This window comes from Blennius ocellaris (genome assembly GCF_963422515.1).
Source record: "Blennius ocellaris genome assembly, chromosome: 14".
In the NCBI taxonomy this organism is placed as follows: Eukaryota; Metazoa; Chordata; class Actinopteri; order Blenniiformes; family Blenniidae; genus Blennius; species Blennius ocellaris.
Window position 1 is genome coordinate 4,478,459 of NC_137663.1, and position 19,290 is coordinate 4,497,748.

Genomic DNA, 19,290 nt, shown 5'->3' on the forward strand with positions numbered 1-19,290 from the left:
GGATGACGCCAGGGTGGGTGTGTCTGCGGGGCTGTGGCCGCTGCATTCACATGCCTGTCATTCCAACACAGAAAAGGAGAGTGAGGACGAGACGCAGTCAGGACACAAACCTGAACGAGCTGCTGCCGCTCAAGGTTTCGTCAGTGTTTGTAACATTTATACCAACAAGTCATGTCAAGTCAAGATAGTCAGTAATAATCTTATCGGTTCATTACCTCCTCGTCTGTCACGTGGATCTAAAACCAGAGGAGATTAATAAATGAGTCTAACAAATACTGGAGGAGTTGTTTCTGTAGCAATAATACACAAGGTGAAGTGAATAAAATACTTTCATTGTGTTTTAGGTGTTGTCAAGTGGGGCTGGCTGTGTGTTGAGATTACAGCACACACCACCGGGACTGTTGGGGGGGGGGAGAAGGAACTGAAACTAGCGGGCACTGGCAGCTAAAAGCGCAGGCTGTTCGCCTCACCTCCCACTCTCTCTCAACCCCGAATCAGGTCGTATAATCTTAGTGCAGAGCAGACTGTTTGGCTATTATTATTATTAATCGGATGTAACAATTGATGCTGCTGCTGTTGCCTAACCCATGCTGACTATAATTCCCAAAATAAATGTATGCATTGCAGTTAAAGTGAAGTCTCCCTGTATTTTCTCCCAAGTTGCCGTGCTCCGTAACATCACCCAACAGGTTCTCGCAGGTCATCCTGGTTCCAAATAAGTAATCCCTGGGGTTTTCCCACAACCTCCAAACTACAAACCTAGCACATTCACCAAGTGCCATAGTCAACAGAGGGAAGCTGCCGTTAACGGGCGTAGCCGCTCGACCGACCGTGCTGCTGAGGCTGCTCGGCACCGGGTCGGTCGTGGCGGTGAACGGGGTTAGCGTCCGGGCGTTGGCAGTTAGAAGCTAGGCGAATTCCCTCGCCACCGATTACCCCCCTCCCTGGAAGCGGGAGGGCCGCAAATCGTTGCGACTAAAAACAGTGTCTGTTTCCAAAACAACGGCACTCAGAGTTGCTGAAAACATAACTGTTTGAAAACGCTCCGACGCTGTCTCCACCATTGAAATGGTGGAAAACTCAACTTTTTCAAAACACTTCGAACATGTCTCCGTGGAAAGGGGAAGAAATACTTCTTACTTCATACTGAGGTATTATTTTAAAATGTTGCCATATAAATGCAAAAAACAAGCACTGTTTTTGAAACGAAAACGCACACAAATGACATTTTCACTTGAAACGTTGTCGCGTAAACGAGGCCTGACCGGAACTTCACACAGGAAGCTTGCAGCCTGAACTAGCTTTATTTGAGCGTAGCTCTGAAACCCTCTCACGCATTTCTGTTCCTGTCGTGGAATCAATCCCTACTATTTCGTGATCCAGTATCGACATGATTTTCAAGGCCTGAAGAGGATGAAGATGAGGATGAGGAGGACAGGGGTGGAGGAGATCCCTGCCCTCACTGAGTGATCATGAAAGTACCTTGTTTGTGTGCACTAGAAACTCTAAGGAGCAGTTTGTGAATGTTCCCATCTGAAGAGCAGCTCCTGGTCTTCCTCCTGCCTGCACGAGTGGATGTAGGTCAGTGTGTGACCGGTAACACTAGAGGTTGTTATTGGAGAGAGAAGAGTCATCTTACACACTGCCTCTTTATGTGTGTGCACTGAAAACCATCAGTGTGTCAGCGCACAGGGACAATGCCAACCTGAGCCTATTGTAACCCCGTGTTTCACACTGTTCAGAAGAATTTTAATGCACTTTCTGGAATAAAGACTCTATTTCCCTGTTTTTTGTCCAGTGTAGGCGGACGTACATCAATGTGCTGAGTTCACCTGAATCACTCCTGACATCCACTTTCTAGGAATTAGCAGAAGAAGTTGGGACAGGTGAGCCTGCAGGCTTCAAGGCGTTCTTATATAACTGGGTCATTATGAGCCCGTTTTGTGGTTTTCAATCAGTTTGAACATGAAGACTAAAAGCCATATAGAGAGCAACATATTTAAGAAGAGGCTCTCATATGATTTTATATGAAACTAGTGCAGGTTTAACGCTGTGTCAATATACATCTGGATGAGATCCTCAGGGCTCCGTGGTCACAACATCAAACTGTTCTGAGGGGACCTAATGGGACAAGTTCAATGTTGAAGTCAGAACATATCTTAAAGCTGCACCAAGAACTTACATTAGGGACAAAAAGTTAGAATTTTCATTCAAACCATTTTGTATTTTTCCATTTTGGAACTAATTCTCAAAACTCCCCCTGCTCTAGAGCAGCTTATGTTCAAGACCAGTGAGAATCATGTGTATAAAATATCCTGTGGAGCTTCAAATGCTTCAGAGATCTGCGTTTGAAAATACATTATGGAATATTTTCATTGTGAAACATTGAAAAAAAAAAGATTTGTAGGATAAGGAGATGTTTTTGTTCTGTTCTGTGTAGTGAGGAGAATAAAGATGTAGAATCAGGCCACAAACTCACAAATATGATCAAACGAAGCACAATGAAGGATTTAACTCTCAATCTAACAATCGCTGAAGCTCTGTAGTTGACAGTGACTCACTGCCATCCTATAACTTACATTTTACACGCTATAAAGACCAAACAACTATTCGGCTTTGGTAATATTTCATTCCATATATTTGCATATTTCAGCTATAAAAAAAACAACTTTAAAGTTAGAGCGTTAATTGCCATTCTCATATCCAATCACAGTCCATGTGTTTCACACTGCATTAGAAGTTAAAATGACCATTTCCATTGGATTAAGCCACGCCCCTCAAATCCAGCAGGAGGAAGAGAAACGGCAGAAAACAATACAAATAATACTTTTAGAAAGTAATTATCAACTGCAGAACAAGTGCAAAAAACACACAAGAGGAAACCTGAGAAAACGCTTCTTTGCTTCGTGAGGTCCGTAAAACAAATGAATGACCTACTTTGTTCAGCTGTTTGTTGTCTTAAACATAGTTTGTTTATCTGTTTGTCATCATAACTTGCACTTCCTCTTTGAAGCCGCCTTATTTGCTGACGATGTGATGCTTTTAGCAAACAGAAACACGTTTCCTGGAACATCCTCAGGACACATTGACTCGGGGGCTGGAGGGTTCCAGGAACGACGGCACACGTTTTCTGATCTCTGTGGGTTTCAGAAAATTCTTCTTTTTGGACTGAAACAGTTTGAAATTGGGACGTGACCGAGATCGAGATAGCTAGAAGCATCCACAGATGTATAAAGATGTTTAAAAAGATAAAGAAAAAAACATTTTGCTCTCATTCTATTATGTTTTAATGTGTTTCAGGGCTCAACCGTTGACAAAGTTGCATGTAATGAGGAAAAAAAGCTCCTTCACATGCACACAGCCCGAAGCAGAAATGCAGAAATGACACAGGAGTCATCTCCCGCTGTAGGATTGAAAAAGCTTGAACATTGCTTGGCCGTGCTGCCCTCAGGTGAAACTGCTTATGTGAACAAGGGCCAAGTTCAATCAGAGGTAATTAGTGAGGAATGCAGCCTGTTTGTCGAGGTCCATCAGCAGGAGGGTAAATCATTCAAAAGGCTGAAACGCCTCAACAATAGGAGCATCGATGACTTTCACTAACACCTGCAGATACTATCAGACAGGAAGACACAGACGCGTTTCAGCCAATTGATTTTGAATGAAAACAGGGTGTGTGCATTAGATAGAAACATTATGGATGCTTCTGCATGTTTCTGCATGAATTCACCACAAAATGTGGTTCAGTCTACTTAGAAGTCACAGTCATGAATCCTTGAGTTGGATAAAGGAGATGGATGCAGGCTTCATATCCAGCTGGAGTTCAAAAGTTCCTGCAGGATTATTTGGACTGAGAAGAAACTGTGCATTTTGAGAATAAAGTGTTTTTTTTTTTTCTATAAGTCTGTCAAAGCAGTAAAACACAGACTAAACACATTTTAGTCCAGGAGCCACAAACACTCCCATTTCATCTTGACCAGTAAAACACTGGCATATTAAGCTTTGAATTAAAACTTTAAAGTACTTCTTCTTTGCTGTGGCGCAGAGTACACATGATGAAAATGGTAAAGGCGTTTCATGTATTTAGCATTTCTTCACTGCACGTGCAGTCCCCAAAGCACATTCCACCGTTAATCACATTCACCCATTCATTCTCACTCATTCACACACCCGTGGAGGCTGCTGCCATGCAAGGCACTCAGTCCATCCGTTAGGAGCAGTTTTTGAGGTTCAGTGTCGTGCTCAAGGACACGATGACATGTGCCCAGGAGGAGACGTGGAATCAAACCTGCAACCTTGTGATTGAGGGACGACTGACCGCTCTACCGACTCAGCCAAAATGTCTATATTTTCACAAAGCCAAACCAATAGTCCAGAAAATCCCTACAATCTCACCATGAAGCCAATTTTAATGAAGAAAATACAGTGAAAAAAGTCAGCTGTTGCATTATGGGTGTTTTTGGAGCCTTTTGCAGGACGGTTCAGCTCATAGGCCTTATGCCTGGCAGCTTGTATCAGACCTGAGTTTTCCAAACCTTTTCAGTCAAAAACCAGTCCATTATTGCTGGCAGTGCCCCCCCCCCCCCCCCCCCCCCCCCCCGGTCTCTACACGAGACACTCCCGCTGAGTTATCTGTGCAGTCGTCGAGTTTCAAAGAGGAGTTCATGTTATCTGTTCACACAAAGACCCAAACACAAGCTGACGCTGCAAAATAAACCAATTGTATCTCACCTGCAAAGCTGTGAGTCCTGCTGGCAGCAGAGGGGAAGCTTGGAATGAGGACTGGTGCAAAGACAGAGTCAGCGAAGGCGACAAAGCAAATGTCTATTCCAGTAAAAGGGTTTAAGGGCCTGTTTACACAACATTTCAAGTGAAAACGTAAAACTTTCCTTGTGTTTTGTAGGTCTGTTTCCATGACTACGGTGCTCAGAGCCGTGAAAACGTCACTTTTTTGGAAATGGCTCCCAAGGTGTAACCTTTTAAAAATGTCCGGGCTCCGTTGTCATGTAAAGAAAAGGGGGCTGCTGCTGCTCCTGTGCACCACGGCTGAAGTCAATAGATCTTCTGCACACGTGTGGGTCAATAACAAGAATGGCGGCATTGTTTTTGTCGTATTTAGGGGGGGGGCAATGGAGTGCTTTTACTGCGCATGCGAACTAGGGTGGTCAGAAATAGAGAAAAAATCAAGCTATTGATGTTGATGATGGTTATTTGGAATTAAAGTATCTACCTTTTTTCCTTCTGAAAAATTGCCACAAATATGGTAAGATTTCCAAATTTAAAGGCCCTTCAACCACCTCTTAATATTAATCAACTGAAAAAATATTTGTGGGACGTTCATTTGAATGGTAAAAGCAATCGTTACTATCAGCGATCTATTGAGTGTTTTGGACGGCTCTAATGCGCACCACCGCCACGGTCAACAGTTCTTCTGCTCATGTGCGAGTAACAAACACGGCGGCCTTCGTAGTGCCCATATGGGTAGTTTAACAGCAATACGAATGTTGGGTCCTCTCCATTGTGTTAACGTTTACGGCGTAATGCTCTCTGCACAAGTGTGTGGTTTCATTACAAAAAACCAGCATCAGTGCCCCCTCATGGCCCGGCATGCTAACTACACCATTGACAGTGTGTCTGCCGCTGCTGTGTAAAGGCAACACTGAAGTGTTGCCGGGGCCTAAGAACATTGTTGTGTTGAAACTTTAATGTGTTTTTCATAACGCGTTGTAAACAGGGCCCTGTTTACACATGACGTCCCGGTTAACGTTCTGGGCTCATTGTGACGCCTCCTCTGCCGTCCTGTAAATACCTGAATGCTTCCCTTGCCCTGCAGTGGTGAGAAAAGCCTCTGTAGAAGCAGCTGTGCTGAAACATTTCCACCTGTAATGTAGAAATGTGATTGATCTGCTTTTAAACACCACGTTTAAATAATTTCAATGCCATTTGCTGCAGCTTTAATCAACAGGTGAAATCAACTTAATATAAAGAAAATATGAAGATATAAACTAGTCACCACGTGATTCACGTTTTGCATTTTTTAATGTATTCTCTGGCTGTTACCTTCTTTGTTTTGATCCGAAATATCGTTTAACTCTTGCTTCAAGCTTTTCAAGTATTGTGTTGCTATATAATGTTGAATTCTATTTAGCTGAGAGAGCAGAGCACAGCAGAGAACATGTAAAGCTTTACTGCCTTCATTGGATTGAAGTTTTAAGAAACATGTGCAGACATAGCGTGCAAGCTGCAGCCCTTCTGATGTTATGACAGTGAAATGATTATTTTACTGCACCAGGATCCTCAGTGAGGAGTCATAAATACCCCGCAGCTGTGTGAAACCTGCATAAACCTGTAAAGACAGATGAAGTGACACAAAGCAGAGATGATTTGTTTGAACGAGAACATTCAATCTCTACTTCATTTTCTCTTTGATCCATGAATTGGATGCATGTAAGTCTTGTATTTGGTCTCATGTGGAGAAACTGCTGCTTTAATCTCTGGCGGCTCTCTGAGCTCCAGCAGCGTCGGTTATTCATGTCAGACGTTTGGCTTCAACGCGCCCTCCATTCAGCCATTCATCCTCATTCCTCAGGCTCGTGGTGCGCTGGCTGGCAACAGTTCTACTGACTGCTTTATACAATACAGACACAAGAAAGACTTTTAGGACAACGGCACTGTTTGAGCTGATTTCTAACAACACAACCAAAGCTGGAGCTGCGATTGTCGTTTTTTCTAAGATGATGATCGAAGGTAAGATTCAAACACTGCAATTCTTGTTTTTGTTTCAGGAAAATAACAATGAATTTGTGGAACCTCGTGCCGTTAGTTCCACTCATCCATTCAGTAAAAGGTATGCAGGAGGCATGTTTGTGAATGAGAAGCAGGCGGGGGAAAGGTGAAGCTGCACAGAGGAGAGGCACTTCAGGTGGATGAGTTCAAGTGGCCGGCGTTAACCTTTGACCTATGTGGTGACTCTGAAGGAAAATTGTGTTCAGTTGGAGAATTAAATGAGTGTGGAAGTGGATCTCTGTTTTCTCTCTATAGGGTGTCCTCCATATTAATAATAATAATAATAATAATAATCATAATAATAGCAACAATAATAATAATAATAATAATAATAATTATTATTATTATTATTATTATTATTATTATTATTATTATCATTATTATTATGTTCACACTTTTTGAAATTTTTGTAATGAAATCTCACACACACGTGCAGCAGAGAACAAAGTGCTCTAAACATTAACAATAGGAGAACACAAGTTGGATTATTATTACGGTGACTGTCAAAATAAAAGTACCAAGTCCAGGAGAACGTGGACTGGGGGTCATGACACCATGGAGGAAACTTAGTTCTGATTGGAACTACTGAGCATGTGCAGAAGAACTGTTTAACAAAAAACTTGTTTTCTACTGACACGGACTTGGACCGTTTTCAGAAAGTTGCATTTCCCCACTGTTTCCATGGAGACCGTCTCAGAACAACTGTGTGCAGAGCAACTTGTTGCGCAGTAGCAGTGTTTCCGCCATCTACAGAAGTCTGGGGATTGAGTCGGGGCATTTTTTCAAAAGTTGCATTTGCAGTGGCTCCAAGCACTGCAAACACGGTTGTCGTGGAAACGGACACCAAAATCCAAAAGGTTTAGCATTTTGACTTCAAAAAGTTCAAACAGGAAGTGGAACAAATCACTACAACTCACAAACTTCTCATTGTCTAAAGTAGTTCTGTTGGTTTGAGTTAGCCTGTCGATGCTCGGGCTAGCTTTAGCCTCAACATTCACCCTCGCCTCGATAAAATTGCTAATTGCTAACTGCTAAATCTAGCTTTGTTTGTATTTTAGTTATGTTCACACTTTTTGAAAAAAAAATTTGTTTCTTAATCATCACTAGGTAGACAGAGTTTCTGAACATATAATAGTGGCAATCTGATTGTTTTTCAACATGGCGACAGTTGCTTCTGTTCGCATGCTTCACTTTGGAAGAAATGCTGCTCCACCTGGATGAGATCAATATCTGGTCAGTTGATTTGGGTTTGTCTTTAAATTTGCTCAGTATCAGTTTCCAGTTTATCTAACATGCTCTTCTGGTCAGACCGGCTGGGCTGCTTCTCTTTTAACTCTTTGGAGGAACTTAAATGTTTACAGTAAGCAGGGATTGTCCACAACTTGCTGCAACAAGTATAAATTTCCACAAACTATGACAATGTTTTTTTAACCGAAGCGTCCATCGGCGAAGTTTAATTGTAATTTCTTTTTAATTTGCACGTGGGAAGTTCACGTTTAGCACTTTAGTGTGCTTCTGCCTAAACATTTGACTCATTCTCATTGCCTCCTCCTCCTCCTCCTCTTCCTCCTCCTCCTCCTCTGTGCAGGGCTCTGGACTCTTCATCGGACTGGACGACTGGCTGAACAGAGACGACGACTGATTGCTGTGGAGAAACGCCCCTCGTACAGCAGACTAACCTCAGACAGGCGTGGTCGCCCCGGCCGACCGGTGTGGCCGGCTGTTTCATATGACTGTGTCACTGACAATACGCTCATCAAGAGGGGTCCATTGGAGAATCAGTGGTTGGAGTCTGACAACGGGCCAAGTCAGTACACAAAAAGAGCAAACGCATCCCGAGCAAGTCTGAGCGAAAGCAGATCTAAAGGATGATCTGCAGATAATCTACAGCAGAAGAAGGAGAAGAGGGGACTTTTTGGGTTCAAGTCATCCTAAAGGAGACGCGAGGCGAATTCAGGGGTTCAGAGGAGGCTCCACTTCCTCTACTGGAAACTTATCCACGGTCCAGGAAGACGAAAAGGTCCAAGAGAAAAAAGCAGAACTGACAGAAGGTGTAAAACAGGAAAATGTGGACAAAGAACGAGAAAGAAGAGAAGTAAAGGTGGAATATGAAAGAAAAGGTATACAAAGAAGACGTAGGGAAACAGGACGTATAAGATGTGCAAGACGAAGAAGATGACGGGATGAAGATGAAGGAAAGATGAACAGGGATCGGATGAAGAAAAGGAGGATATAGAGGATGGAGATGATGAGGAAGAAGACAAAGCTGTAGAAAAGTACAGGAGGATGAAAGACAAGAAGAAAGGAAGAAAAGATGAAGATGTAGGAGACAAATACAGTGGAGGAGACAAAGTTGTAGAAAAAGAAGTGGACAAAGACAAAGGAGATGCAGAAGAAAAGATGAAGAGGATATAGAAGAGCAGAGAACGCGAGCAAGAAGAAGAAAGACGCAAAGTACAAGATGAAGTGTACAACATCAAACTGTACAGTGTACAAGATGACAACGAAAATGAAGGAAAAGAAGTAGAAAATGACAAAGGAGATACAGAAGCAGATGAGGAAAAGGAAGATGAAGATGTAGAAACATACAGGAGGATGACGAACATGAACAAAAAGAAAACAAAGAAAAGATGAAGATAGAGAAGAAGATGGAGATGCTGATAAACATGAGGAAAAGGGTGAAGATGTAGAAGAAAGAACACATCCAAAAAGCAGAAGAAAGAGTCAAAGAGAAAAGAAAAAGAACAAGATGAAGGTAAATACAGACAAGAAAGAGACGAAGTAAAGGAAGAAGAGACGTCAGCAGTTCATTAGAGACTAAAACTGGAGGAAACTCAAGATCTTTCCACTTCAAATGTAGTGAATCTCTTTGTATCCTGGTTCCTCTGAGTGATAAACTGATAAATACTTCCAGATACTTCAAACATTTCTCTGTTAAGGATGAAGAGCAGACACAGTTTTCACTGTGAAACACAAATACTGTAAATCCAACAAGGTCGATGGAAAAATCGAAACAAAAGAGGCGTTTTGAGTCTGAAAACCTCTCAGTTCAGACGCTCATATGGTTCAAAACATTCAAAGGAATGCGCCCAGATGCAGCAAAGCATTGTGGGAGGAGGCCAGACACACCTGGCTGGAACACCCAGCCTGCGATTGGTTCGCCACGGCGACAGTTTAATGTCCTGTGATTATGAACAAAGTGCTGTTGCAACAGTGTGAATGTGCCAGCAGGGCAGGGCTGCTTCCACGGAAACACCCTCGGCTCAAACTAAACCTTCTGGAAAAATAAATCAATAAAAGCCCGGCCGAGGTTTCGCACACCGCCGAGTTCCCATGTTGCTGAGCTATGGGCGTGTCCAGGCCTGCTGACAGACCCACGACACACCCCGACTCAAATCACACTTTCTGTTTGAATGTCTTCAGGGAGCCGAGACAGTGAGCTGGTTCAGCTTCTATTAAAAACGTGGTTATACAGCAATGGTTTGAAAACGATGTAGTTTTCATGTTTGGCCACTAGTTGGTGCTGATGGTCATTTATGTAATGAAATCACACACACGTGCAGCAGAGAACAAAGTGCTCTAAACATTAACAACAGGAGAACACAGACATTCTAGTGGCAGACCACCAAGTTGGATTATTATTACGGTGACTGTCAAAATAAAAGTACCAAGTCCAGGAGAACGTGGACTGGGGGTCATGACACCATGGAGGAAACTTAGTTCTGATTGGAACTACTGAGCATGTGCAGAAGAACTGTTTAACAAAAAACTTGTTTTCTACTGACACGGACTTGGACCGTTTTCAGAAAGTTGCATTTCCCCACTGTTTCCATGGAGACCGTCTCAGAACAACTGTGTGCAGAGCAACTTGTTGCGCAGTAGCAGTGTTTCCGCCATCTACAGAAGTCTGGGGATTGAGTCGGGGCATTTTTTCAAAAGTTGCATTTGCAGTGGCTCCAAGCACTGCAAACACGGTTGTCGTGGAAACGGACACCAAAATCCAAAAGGTTTAGCATTTTGACTTCAAAAAGTTCAAACAGGAAGTGGAACAAATCACTACAACTCACAAACTTCTCATTGTCTAAAGTAGTTCTGTTGGTTTGAGTTAGCCTGTCGATGCTCGGGCTAGCTTTAGCCTCAACATTCACCCTCGCCTCGATAAAATTGCTAATTGCTAACTGCTAAATCTAGCTTTGTTTGTATTTTAGTTATGTTCACACTTTTTGAAAACATTTTTTGTTTCTTAATCATCACTAGGTAGACAGAGTTTCTGAACATATAATAGTGGCAATCTGATTGTTTTTCAACATGGCGACAGTTGCTTCTGTCCGCATGCTTCACTTTGGAAGAAATGCTGCTCCACCTGGATGAGATCAATATCTGGTCAGTTGATTTGGGTTTGTCTTTAAATTTGCTCAGTATCAGTTTCCAGTTTATCTAACATGCTCTTCTGGTCAGACCGGCTGGGCTGCTTCTCTTTTAACTCTTTGGAGGAACTTAAATGTTTACAGTGAGCAGGGATTGTCCACGACTTGCTGCAACAAGTATAAATTTCCACAAACTATGACGATGTTTTTTTAACCGAAGCGTCCATCGGCGAAGTTTCAACTTGTAATTCCTTTTTAATTCGCACGTGGGAAGTTCACGTTTAGCACTTTAGTGTGCTTCTGCCTAAACATTTGACTCATTCTGAAGCAGTTATTGCTTGAATTGTCACGCCCAAAAGTCAAGGAAGCTGTCAAAAATGTTTTTCAGCAATTTTGAAGTCATAGGGTGAACATGTCATTTTGTGTGCACTCCTTGCCTCCTCCTCCTCTTCCTCCTCCTCCTCCTCCTCTGTGCAGGGCTCTGGACTCTTCATCGGACTGGACGACTGGCTGAACAGAGACGACGACTGATTGCTGATGCTCTGAAACCAAAAGCAGAAAGAAAAAAGATGTGTCCGAGTTCAGGCAGTAGAAATCACCTGCAGTGCTATGAAAACCCTGCAGACCATGTTGAAGCTCTTTTTTGACCCAAAATATTTCACCTAAAAAGCTTTTTGTTTTCCACATTTGGACTTTAAGGAGAAGAACCTAGCAAATGTGGCCATGGTGTCATGTAAGGTAAGATGAAGCCTTCAAAAGCCCCGTGCCACAGAGAAAATGAATAAAAACACAGAGTTTTGGAAAAGATTTGTCTTCAACAATTTCAAACTTGAAAACAGGTTGCATAGTGGAGAAATCTTCAAAGCGCCACCTCAGCTTTTGCGTGTTGACAGACAAGATATACATTAGCTGAAAACGATGATGTCATCAACGCTGCGATGTCACTGAACAACAGCAGTGAGACGGCCTGCTGCAGGAGGAGCCGCAGAAGCTGCTCATGCCATCGCTTTAATAAGGCCAGAGGTCGGATTGGTCAAACACCATCATTTGTTCACGCTCCGTGTCTTCTTCTCAAGTTTTGGTGTATTTCTATGGCAGTTACAGCACCCTCTATAGGCCTGGCATACGTACAACATCATTTTGAGTCATTTAAACGGCACTTTTTTTGGGGGGGGGGGGGAAACTGGTTTATCTCAAGTCATATCATCAAAATCTACAGTACGTATACTTTGCATTTATGTTCTACTGCCATACATCGTGTGACAACAGTTCTGCAAAATAAACCTCAAGTTCCTCACAGTATCAACATGCACAATATTTATTCACATAAGACTGTTTGACCTGCGATAAATGACCTTTCCGAGCAGACGGACGACAAGATCGATTGCCTCCAGACAGCCACGTTAGAATTTTATTGCAGAGACTGTCAACTATCAAACTACCCAGTCTCTGGAGAACATGGACGGATGTTGCCATGGAAACAGACATTGCTTTCAGAAAATCCAAAACTTTTTCTGAAACAAAACGCATGTAAACTTGATCCGTAATGTAAAGGAACCACAGTTGATGAAGTGATTTGGTGTTTGCTCTATAGAAGCAGCACTTGGTGCAGCAGTTTCCTCGTGTTTATGCAAAGTTTGCATGTTTTGGATTTTCTCTGGCTATTCTCTTCCCACACTCCAGGTTATTTACTGTTGGTGTCAGCAGCGGCTCACGGCTTAACCAACGCAAACAGAACTGTGGCGTTTCAACATTCCCCGAAACAAAAGCATTTCTGTTCAAATGTTATATTACATTTAAAGAAAAGAAAAGAGTTATTTGAAGCAGGTTTGCTGAAAACGTCAGCTGAACGGAACTCAGCCTCTTTGGCTTTTTACCCTCTGAACACACACGATATTTATTCATGCAAAGTTTTTTTTTTTTATGACTTTTAAACATAAAACAAACTGGGCTTATCATGTGTTTTAGTTCAAGTGAGTAGAAACACATTAGAGCCTTCAGGTCTGACACATTGAAGGGGAAACATGACTCTAAACCCACACACCTCCGCTCTGACACCGACCTGTTAATTTGACGTGAATCACAGATTTTCGTTGCATCGCAGGGAAACACCCACATTTCTTCTTTCTAAAGTTGGTTTTATTCATCCTGTACGAGTGTGAGCAGCAGATTTCTGAGCCAAGTTCCACTCCGGTTCACCTGCTTTTAGTCCTTTTGATTTATTTCTCTCCAGCTCTGTTCATCACTTCCTGGAGAAGTGCCTCAACACATCTGAGTGAAACCTTTTCACACAACAACGTTCTGGGACTCATTTCAACTCTCAAAAAACAAAAAGAGCACGTTCCATAATGGAGTCCTGCCACACCCGGAATGACGCACACACACACACACACACACACACTGCGGCGTTGATGCTCATTATGGTTTCTCCTCTTTCATCAAACTCGTCTGTGAAAAAGCTCACGTCAGGAAGTCGTTGCTCACGTTTGAAAAGGAAACCTGTGTGAGCACGAGGACGTGGTTGTTATTTCTCCTTCTAGATACTGTTTGAACCAGCCGTACCTGTACAGGTCTGCAGGGAGAACCAGTCTGTATGAAGGGAGAGACGCAGAGGAGAGAAGCCATGAAGCATGCTGGGTTTTTTTGGGTTTGCTTTTTTTGGAGATTGGTGCAATAACAGTAAACATGCTTTCACATGTGGAGAAAAAGAGGTACAAATGACCTATTAACAACAAAAAGTTTGGAAAAGGTGAATTGCTGATTATACTTTCTAATAATCTGGCACATTGAATAGAAAGGCAATGAATTTCAGTTTTTTCTGCACAGTGTAGATGAATATTATTGCTCCAAATAGAAGCTGTGTGATTAAAATCTAAAGCAACATTCAAACTCATTTAAGTTGAGTAAATATGGGTTTTGTTTGGAAATGTTTCTGAGCCATGCAGCATGTTCAAGTATATCTTCTTTTGTGGGGCAGAAACAGAAGTTTAAAGGAATAAAAAAAAAAAATTCAGGGAGCCGTCCAGAAGAAAGAGTGGAAACTGTTGCTGGAGTGACTGAAAATGTTCCATTTTTGTTTTAAAACTTAATGTTGTGCCTCCTGAGTTGCAGGTTATAGCAGCACTGAGATTGTATGTGTCACTATTTAAAGAGAAATACAGCCTTATCGGTTCAACATGAGATGTTGCATTGTGCTATAAATTAAGTATAATATGTAAATGGTCTGAAAAGTGTTGTTTCAAATAACAGTACAGTTGTTTCACAATGGCTCTGCACCACTTTTCTTTCATACTTAAATTTCTATTGTTTTAAGTCCTTGTTTACACGACAACGCTTCAAGTGAAAACGCATTGTTTTCAGAGTTTTGTGTTTGTATGGAAATGTTTTTGTAATGAAAGCACAAGCAGCAGAGAACAATGGACTCTTCAGATTAACAGTGGATAGTGAGCAGACGACCAAGCTGGATTGTTATTACAGAGACTGTCAACATATAACTCAGGGAAGTTTGTGTTTTCACATGGAGATGGAGTTGGAGCATTTTCAAAAAGCTGTGTATTCCGTGACTCTGACCACCGTTGTCATGTAAGCAAACCTGCAAAATTGCTATGAAAGACTTGTGTTTTCACTTTAAAACGTTGTCGTGTTGATTTCCTGCTTGGATTGAAATCATCCACATGTGAACACTATTTATTTATTGTAGGGATAGGGCCGATCCCATCCTGCATCGGGTTCCGATATGAACGTAATTCACGGATCGAAAATTTCCGATGCAACCTGCGGAAGTTTCCAATCTATGAAGCCACATCTGTGCTTCTGCTGAAATGAGTCCAACCTCTGTTCCAGCTGCCCTGCTCTGCTCGCTGCTAAATGTGGAATGGATTTCCTGAACGGAGGCGGGTCTCAATGAGACGTGGAGTAATGAGTCATGAAATCCATTCCACAGTTTGGAGTCAGCTTAGTATGCTATGGAACTAGCGCCGTTGTGCTAACCGACTTTTCCTGACAACATGTCGCTGAACACGCAAAGTATCGACGTGAATGTTTGTAAAGGCGCTCTGCAGCCAGACGTCACCGTTTTAAACCTCCAGCTCACACGCCTCCGTGAAGCTGCGTCCTCCTCCACACTAAACTCCCGGAAACAGTCCCAATCATTTGTGTTGCGCTAGAGATGGAAAAATTGCAGTTGGTGCTGTGTTGCTAAATAATTTCTCCAGGGATTACTAAAGTGATTCTGAGGTTTTAAAGATAGAACTGGTTTATTATGAGACGATGACGTCACACAGACCCCCACATTGTCCAAAGTAAACAAAAATACTTTGTACTGCTTCCTTCTCTGACCTCTTACTAACCTCAAGTTGTCTTTTGAGAGGATACATGCATATATTCATACATTTCATACTTTACTGTAGAGAGGAGTTTATTACTGCCTCATATAAAATCAACAATAATGATAATATTATTAAAGCAAACACAGCTCTGGTATCGGAATAGTATCAGTATCAGCAGATATTCTAATTTGGGTATTGGGATCGAATTGGAAGTAAAAAAAAAACGATCGGCGCTTCCCTAATTTATTGCATATAAATGTAAAGCTGAGGAATTGTAATTTGCATTCATCTGTGTAGTTATGCCCAACAATATCACATGATGGGGCCTGATGCCAGACTCTGGTTTTCACTCCTGTCTCAGCATCATTCGTCATACTCACTTGTTTATTTGGGATCTCAGACTGTGAAATGTCAGAGCCCAGTGTGAGAAACAATGAGCTCATGTAATATGAGGGAAACCTGCTCACGCTGCCGAGCGTTCCGAGCAGCGACGGAGCATGTGAGACGATTAGCGGGCAACCACGACCCCGACATGACTCACGGGTCAAACGACAAAGATGCTTATTGTGACCGTTTGATGCAGAGAAGCAAAAAAGAAAAAAGAAAAAAAAACTCAGTTACACTCAAAAAAGAAGAAATGCGCAGCCAAACCAGTAAATGTGGCATTAAAAGTAAGTAATTACAGAGTCACAATACTGTAATTACCAGTACCAGTACTGTTTCAGCTGTGTAACTTAACACAACCTTCACATTGAATCTGCTTTGCCACTACACACCAACAGTATAACCTAATCAAGCATTTTCATCAGCATTTGTGTAAAACTTGAATCTTTAAGTTGCCTCTGCACTGGGTGGTTTTTTTCTTTCTTTTACCAGAGAATATTCCTGTTTCATATCTGTAGAGCCTCAACAAATGATTAAGAATATTTAAAACTTCAATTGTCAAGTGTACGCTGCACTGAGCAGTCTATTTTTAGATCATATTGATCTTTCTTTGTATTTCTCATTGCTTTTCATATTACAACCGGGTTTCAGACACTTTGGATGAATATATTTAATCCTATGAAATACAATTGAGAGTCTTCAAATGACATTGTGGTTTCATTTATCAAGTTTTCAATAAATTTACTTGAGTTTTTAAAGGCACCAAGTTACTTTTTAATAGGAATTGAACAGGTAAAGCGAATCACCTGTATTTCAGAAGATATAAATTGCATGTGTACTCCCCAAAAGAATAGCTGCTGGCTGAACATAATATAATGGAAAGTATTTCCACCAAATTCAAATTAGTTTTAGTTTTTTAATCAAGAATACGGTAGCATGACCTCAACGTAAATAAGTTGTGTCAACATGATTCAATTCAAATTCAAATTGATGATTAAAATGATGTTTTACTTTATTTATTAAGATAAATACAACTATATTTGTGTACTTGTTGCTGTTTAGATGTACTCACTACTTCCCCTTCTGTCCTGGCTGGTAAGGAGAAAGATTTGACTCCAGAAACGAATCAGATTTAAGTTATGTTGTCATAAATTATTCTGGTTCTGGAGTCTGAAACCTGCAGCTCTGGAGCCACATGTGGCTCTTTGGTTGTTTTGCAGCAGCTTCAGGAAGCTTTCATTAGAGGACATCTAAATAAACCTGTAATCTTGTTTTTAATACATTTCCACACCAGAATCCTTTTCAAAATGACTTTAATCTTTTGGATAATTTAAAATGGGTGGAATGCAAACAAATGTGTAGAATTTCTAAAAGGGGAAAAAAGCTTGAAGGGGAAAAAAAAAAAAAAAAAGCAAAAGTAGTTATAAAAGAGATAACATTGCTACAACGTCCACATGTCAATGAGACTCCATACCTTCTCCCTGTAAATATGTACTGTGTTTTAGCTAATTTCATCATTTCTGTGCTGATATCAATCACGCTTAGCCTCGTACATGTTAATATTTAAAATTACTTATTTAATTCTAATCCTGTCTTAACTGATATTCAACTTTCTGTTTATTCTGTGTGGAGCAATTGTTCAAGAATTTTCCCTCGAAAAAAAGTATTTCTATTCTTTTCTAAAATGTCAGATTTGTCCAAACAATGCTGGAAAAGAATGACGAAAACACTCAAATCAGGTACAAAAACAGCTGAAAAGGTAATGACATGTTTACCAAATGAGACACCGTTCGAGCGCTTCCTTCTATTTGCAACTTTAGGCTGCGCTCCCCTCCTTTTGAAAGTTCGACATGTTTTGCGGCTCCAGATAAAATTGATTTGGTTGAAAATCACAGAAATGTCTCTTTTGGTTCTACAGGTTTCCAGACCTCGTGGTTCATTTGAACACTCTATTGTTTTAGTGTAGCAGTTAGAATTGGTTGTCATTTTTGACTTTGAGTGTGGTGACGGGAGACGTCTTGTTATAAGCGGCTCCCTCCTCGCTCGCGCCGCGCGGGGCTCACCTCCAGCGCGCTCTGCTGCTGGTACATCAGCAGCTCGGAGTCCTGGCTGCTGACGCTCAGACTCGGCATGCTCTGCAGGTACATGGGGGACACCATCTGCTGCATCATCGGCTGCTGCATGAGCACGTAGGACGGCTGCTGGACGGCCTGCTGCACCGGCACCAGGTAGCGCACCGTCTCGTAGGAGCCGTTCACCGAGTACGGCAGAGTGGTCACCTGCGGCCCCGGAGACACCTGCGACAGCCGCGTCACCTGGGGCACCGGGGACACCGGGGACACCGGGGACATCGGCTCGGGGGAGGCCAGCTTCAGCGTGCGGTACGTGGTGGTGGTGGTGGTCTGTTTACTTGTATTCACGGACATCTTGGACGGATCAGACCCCCCACAGTGAGAAAAGAAAAAGAAAAAGAAAAAAACTCAACTAAAGCGAAAACAGCGGCGGGACGTTTGGAGTTCCCCCAAAGCGAAGAAATCCCCCAGCGAGGCTTTAGTATCCCGGCAGAAAGGTGATCCACCCCGGCGTAAGCTTCCTCCTCTGCTGCGCCCACTGGAGAGGAAAGTCCGGTCCGAGGAGAACTTTATGGAAAGGAAAAGCCAAACTATGAAGGAGGGAGGCGCTCTGTGCTTCTGTATGCAAATCCCGCAGAGCGCGTCAGGGTGTGGGAGGGCTCAGGGGGGAATGTTTCCCACACAGCTGACAAAGGTCAAAACGATTCATCTGGTCAGAAAATGTCTTCGCACCTCGAATCGTGTGAGATTAAACTATTTTAAAAACCTGATCCTGGCCGCGAGGGCAGTTTGTGCGCCCCTGGTGCCAAAATACGCACGGGCACTTTGCACCACAAACAGTTCCCCCTTCAATAAATGTGGTTATTTGTGGAATGCATGTATTAGTCGTGGCCGTGTGGAAGACGAAAGCAAGAGTAAGTTTCATCAGGAGAGTAAAAATAATGTTCGTCACTTGGTGGAGCGACACATCCATTTATGAATGACGCTGCCTCCACCGGCAATAGGAGTCAGCCCCCCATAAATAACAACGGAAGCGCTTCATCCTGGAATTATTATTTTGTAAACCAACTCGTGTCTTTCATTTTATGATGAACTGAGCCTCTATAACATCCTTTCAATATGCTTGACTTTTACAAACTAATTTAAATTAATGTATTTGATTACAGTTTAGTTTTTTGCGAAGTAAAAATTGCACAACAGAAACAGTTAATGTAACGTTTAATAGCATTGACAAAATGATCTAAACATAACCCAATCAAGCTAAAATTGTGATCTGAATTTCGAAATGATATTAATTAATACACCGTAACCCTGTTTAACTGATTAAACCAATTTTCAGGTCTTTCTCCTCTCATG

At 42.1% G+C, this 19,290-nt stretch overlaps 1 protein-coding gene across 1 annotated transcript; it reads right to left on the reverse strand.

The window, feature by feature from the left end:
- Window positions 1–804: 804 nt before the first annotated feature.
- Window positions 805–18,460, reverse strand: LOC308139133 (uncharacterized protein; the record flags this gene model as incomplete). The annotated part of the gene is made up of 3 exons (XM_080508478.1): window positions 17,926–18,460; window positions 11,581–11,692; window positions 805–944 (listed from the first exon to the last, which is right to left on the reverse strand). The coding sequence occupies exons 1-3, from the start codon at window positions 18,286–18,288 to the stop codon at window positions 805–807; spliced, it is 615 nt and encodes a 204-aa protein (XP_080364604.1). The 5' UTR covers window positions 18,289–18,460.
- Window positions 18,461–19,290: the final 830 nt, after the last annotated feature.